A 5,970-nucleotide genomic window follows, 5' to 3' on the forward strand; every position below is an offset into this window, starting at 1 on the left:
GATAATAAATGCAATAATAAATGAAATAATGAATGTGATAATAAATGCGATAATAAATGTGATAATAAATGCAATAATAAATGCGATAATAAATGTGATAATAAATGTGATAATAAATGCGATAATAAAAGCGACTTATACACCGAAGTGACTTATACATGTTTTTTCATCTTCATGATGCTTTCTTTGACTGGTGCGACTTATACGTCAAAAAATACGGTACTTTGTTTCCCACTTCCACCCAAATCGGACCCACTTCTACAGCCGCCCCACATTTATGATTTAATCCTCCAGACTATGATTTTGAAATGAATAAGGGCAGATTTTAACAATTATTATTCATCATCCGTGTTTTTAGACCTGGACATTCAGTAGAGCTGTCATTTCTAACCCGTATAAGCCAATTTGGGCCAGGCCATAATAATGTGCTGGATGGGCGGGCCGAGTTGGTGTCGGGCTTTAGATTGCATCAGCTGACGATCCAATTATATGTCAACAAGAAAACCTAAACTGCAGGTCTCTCTCTGCTGTGCTTCTGCCGTGCCTTAAAAAATGCACTTTCCAGCACAGGATGTGGAGATTCACACTTTAACTCACCACAACTGTTGATTAATGTGACTCGTCCTTTTATTTGTTTCCACTAACTCAGTGCTTCCCAAAGTTGGGAACGGGACCACATGTGGGTTATGACACATCAAGACGTCTTCAGATATCAACTTAGATTTAAAATCTTCAGATATCAGCTTAGATTTAAAATCTTCAGATATCAACTTAGATTTAAAATCTTCAGATATCAACTTAGATTTAAAATGAAACGTTATCGCATACTCAGACCATAATTGTTAGAAAAACTAAACATCATAAATAAATAAAATATGTAATGTAAACGTTAAGAATTTGTGCTGTCATTATGCCCTCGTTCAATAGAATTACTTGTGATTTTTGTACATTTAAACCTTAAACAAATGGAGCCACATGTATTTGTCGCTAACATTTTGTGTTTTGGAAGCTGAAATCTTTGGGAATCAATAAATGATGTTAACTTTACAAGAATCACTAGAAGAAACCAGATGTTTCCCACCACACTGTCAGAATGTGCTGACAATTTCAACAAACAAATCCAGATTGTTTCAATTAAATCACTAAATTAAACTTTATTTTAGAGTAGTGCACAATATACTTGAGCAAAATGAGTCAAAAGAAGGAGCTCATATCAAAATCGAGCTGTTATTTTCAAAGTCTTTATCTCAAAAGCTTCAAATTGAGTCATAGTTTGTTGAAATTTGGTGATTAATCTCCTGAAACAACAAGCTAGGTTTGTTTACGAGAGCGCTGGATTGAAAATGTTGGGTTTTTTTTGGTCTGGAGTGACGTCATCGGGAATTCCAGCCACGTTTAAAAAAAAGAGGAAAAGCTCCATAATGTTGCCTAACATTATACGAAGGGATTTCCAATAATGTAAGGCTCATAAAACAAAGGATTATTCCTGGAGACATAGCTGTTAAAAACTTTGATTTAAAGGTAGATTAGGAAGATTATACACTATTTTAATTACTAGGATCACTAGGTGGTGTCTGATTTTTATCCAAATCTCAATTATGGTTATTATTTTTCACTGCAGCCTGGCTCAGTCTGACTCATTTTGCAGAACGGGTCACGTCTGTGTAACTGACACTCATATTTACGCTGATGGTCCTCGAAACATAACATTTGTACTAAAACTTTAGGGTTAAGGCTGATTTGTGACAAACCTGGGTCTTTTGCACTAATCTCGTTAAGAGATGCTCGGATAAACGTTTGGTAACAATCACACGTCTTCAGACAGACCCAGTAAAGTTTCCTGAGACCAAATGAAGCTAAAGCAAACTGAGCTTCAGTCCGGTTTAAAAGACGACGCACGCTCACCCACGCAGTCGCAGCACTCCTCCCAGAGATTCCCCAGACACAGCATGCAGTCCTTACAGCAGGAACAGTTCCCATCAGACGGACGACACTGGCACAGCTCCTGCAGGAAACACACACACACACGCACACACGTGCACAACAGCGTTAAACAAAACCAGCACCTCTGCAACACTTTCATCCCCAGAAGAGCGTAAATAACTCAACGTGAAAAACTGTTCGACTTCAACAATGTTCAGATAAAACCAAGGCGTAAAAGACGTTTATTGCTCCACAACCTAAACACACTTTTAGGAACAATGTCACAAACTTGCGACATAAGCGTTATAATTACATCAAACCATGTTATAAACTTTAAACAGGCTTTCAGGATGGGAAGGTAAAGCTAAAAGTAGAGTGAGGTGTGTGTGTGTTCAGTTAAAAACAAAATAAAGGAACAAAATTGTTGCAAGTCTGCTTTACACAGTGAACATCACGTTTCTATTCAACCATAGTGTTTAACCTGAAACATTAAGTTTAACCAAAATTGACTGAAGACTTCTTTTAAACATTTAATTTTCTGTTCGGATCACCTGGGTGATCAAAATCACAGGATCTCATGTGAAAACGTAACATTTGAATCAACTGAAGTTTAAATTTCCTTTATTTTGTTGATTTAAATGAAAAGATGGAGGTGTATTTTTAAAGTTTTCTCACATGAATAATCATTTATTTGGTGTATGCTACATAAAACCACTTAAAACACCGTATAGAACGCTAATCTTTTAGTTTTAGTTATGGTAAAGACGTTGAATCTGTCCCTGAATGCATCTTTTCCACACAGGGACCTGTTAAAAAACAACAACTTTGTCTTAATCACATTTATGTTTTCTTGTAGCTCTGGTTAGACAAAAGTTGTAAATCCTGTTGTAGCAACACAACGACCAGTGATATCAACGAGACCCTCAATCATGTCTTGGATCAGGACAATAAAGACAAGGACTGAGGCCTCCGGGGGTGTCCAAACATTTTCATATGAGGGCCAAAACTATCCGGATGAAAGGACTCGTGGGCCACAAAATATGAACTGAACTCAACATAAACTACATTTTGGAGAAAGGACAAATTTACTAATTTTGGTGGAGAAAAAGTTTTAAATTGTTGTAGATCCAAAACATTAAAAGCCTCATTAACACTAATCTTATATGTTTTTATCAAAAATGTTTTGATTAATTTGATTTGTTGGGTCTATATTTGTTGTTTTCTTGTGTTTGGAAAGTTCATTTTAGTCTGTTCTCAGCAACAAAAGCTTAATTTGAGTAGCGGTAAGTGTCCGTTTATAAGGGGTCGATCAGCCTTTTGGACCATGAACGACTCAAAAAGCTGATCCAAGTTCTGAAAACTCATCCAGCTGTCAGTCGCTACATCAGATCCATGATAAAGTTGATCAAATCGTATGCAGACGATACCACGTTATATTCATATAAAAAGTCCAGTTCCACTCTTGATTATTTTATCAACCGCAATATTTCACCAAGTTTTATAAATCATTATCCAAAAGTTTCCTTTCTGGTGGAAATCAGTGAAGGTTTGTGGCGCTTTGTACCATGAAGTAAAAATAAAAAGATTATAGCCAAAAGTTTGTGTTTTGCTTCATATTGCTCATTTTGAGAAGATTGTTTTTCACCCGTTTTGCTGTTAAACCTAAATATTAAATAAAAAAAAGATTACCAAGTATCAATTCAATTTAATTTATTTATAAAGCGCCAAATCACAACAAAGTTGTCTCAGGGCACTTTACAGGAACATTCACATACATAAAATAATTTGCAGAAAGTATTTATTGACCTTTTAAGCCTGCTTGCCAAAATGATACCATTCTTAAACTGCAGCTGTGGGCCGCACAAAATCACTATAAGGGCCGCAAATGGCCCTCGGGCCGCACTTTGGACACTGTGCATTAACATGACCTGACATGAAGGACGCTACAAAGGAGGAAAAGGTTGAAGACAACACCGTCCACGAGGATGAGATCCTGCTGAAGCTGCCGTCAACTTTCTGTTAAGATGTGGTTTATTTTTCAGCTTGAATTTGGGCCCAAGTCTTCTTCACACCAACAAAATCAGATGTTTTTCCAAAACATTAACAATTTTTTAAATGATTTTAAAACAAAAGTCCTTGATACACTTTGACAGAGTAATCTGTGATAGTCTCATCTGAAAGTTTGTTACTATCCCCTTCGTTTAGTTTGTTTTAATTAAATAACAATTAGCACGAGCTCAGATCGGTGAAGTGGACAAACAAAACACCTGATCTGGAACATTATACCTGTCGACAAACAGCACAGCAGTCAGTGGCAATGGGTCGGTCAAGCAAAGACATTGTTTCAACTTTGACCTTGATTTGTGACCTTGACTTTGGAGCTGGGGTCATGAAGGTGTAAACAACAATTCGACTAGTGATGATCCACATGTGTATGAGGTTTTGTTAAATTATCTTGAGCGGATCAAATTATTGCCTGGACTAGAAAAATTGTGCATACGTACAAAGACTGTGCCGTAATGTGTCCACCTTTGACGGATGTATTATAAAAATTTTAAAAAAGACTGAAAACAAGTTAATAAAAACTTTTTGCACCACATACAGCATTGAGGGGATGATCCTTGCATTATTGCAGATTTAAAATCAGATTTATTGAATATTGTGGTTGTTTTTGACTAATATTTGTCATTTTTTAAAATAATGAGCCCAAATTTAATTTCTTGATGCATGTTTTTTTAAAACGGTTCCAGTTAATCAAACGCTTATTAAAGTTAGTTATATTAGTTCTAGTCAGATAGAAAAGTGAACAAAAGTGCAGCGTATCAGCCAACATCTGCAGCATAAAGACTCGTATGAGTGGACCTCCAGTTAAAAATCACACGAAGTGCTCAAGACAATGTGCAGACAAGAAAAATACCATCAGATCATCAACAGGACGGTGTAGCCATTACAGGACCTGGACTATTACAGGACCTGGACTATTACAGGACCTGGACTATTACAGGACGAGCCGTCTGGGGAGGAATGTGAGACGTCCACAGAGACGCAGACAACAACAAAAAAAATTAAAAAGAAAAACATTTTCCACCCGAGCACGGAGCAGGTCTCGACACGTTTCCCTTCGCAGAAGACAAATCGTTCTCTTTTATGGCGACTGGAGGAGATAAAGGTCTGTGTGACAAATTTGAGGCTTTTTTAAGGATAATTACAGTTGATGGCAGCAGGACTCTTATTTCTGAGGACGTAAAAACACTTTTACATAAGATTAAAACTGCATTAAATTTTGACATGACGAGAAATATGAAGAATTGTAGACAAACGGTCTAAAACTAAATAAAGAACTCAAAATGTTAAACCTTCCTTTACTAATGTAATGATGTCATTTAAAAATTAAACAAGAATATGTATTCAAGTTAAAGTTTTAATTGACAATAATGAAGGATTGGCTAAAGGCACACATTTATTTAGTAGTTAAAAAAAATTAAATGATATGTAATAAGCAACACATTTTGTAGATAAATTAATACATTTGGAAAATACAGCAGCTTCATGTGAAGCTGATACATGTTAAATGATGTAAAAACTGCTTTATTAGCAGCTGAGAGGATCAGGAGCTTCAAGCGTGGACTGTCCTCTCCGGGTCGAGGGTGAGGTTCTGCCTCAGGTCGAGCAGTTCAGGTATCTCGAGGTTTTGTTCACGAGTGAGGGAAGGATGGAGCGTGAGAGTGACAGACAGATCGGTGTGGTGTTCGCAGTGCTGTGGACTCTGGGCCGGTCCATTGTGGTGAAGCTGAACTGTAAGGTGAAGCGCCCCGTTTACCTGTCGGTTCCTACCTTCATCCATGGTCACCAACCTTTGGTAGTGACCGAAAGAACGAGAATGCTGATACAGGCGATCAAAATGAGTTTTCTCCACGGGGTGGCTGGACTCTCCCTTACAGACGAGGTGAGAAGTTCAGCTATCTAGGAGAAACTTAGAGTAGAGCTGCTGCTCCTCCACATCGAGAGGAGCCAGTTGAGGTGGTTCAGGGATCTGGATGTTACCTG

At 37.3% G+C, this 5,970-nt stretch overlaps 1 protein-coding gene across 1 annotated transcript in view; it reads right to left on the reverse strand.

The window, feature by feature from the left end:
• twsg1a (twisted gastrulation BMP signaling modulator 1a) overlaps window positions 1–5,970 on the reverse strand; it is a 22,986-nt gene that overhangs the window by 4,575 nt on the left and 12,441 nt on the right. Inside the window, exon 3 of the mRNA XM_037681862.1 lies at window positions 1,906–2,005. Coding sequence (XP_037537790.1) covers window positions 1,906–2,005 — 100 coding nt within the window. The remainder of the gene's footprint in view (window positions 1–1,905; window positions 2,006–5,970) is intronic.

This window comes from Nematolebias whitei, chromosome 9 (genome assembly GCF_014905685.2).
Source record: "Nematolebias whitei isolate Nwh7 chromosome 9, NemWhi1, whole genome shotgun sequence".
Lineage (NCBI taxonomy): Eukaryota > Metazoa > Chordata > Actinopteri > Cyprinodontiformes > Rivulidae > Nematolebias > Nematolebias whitei.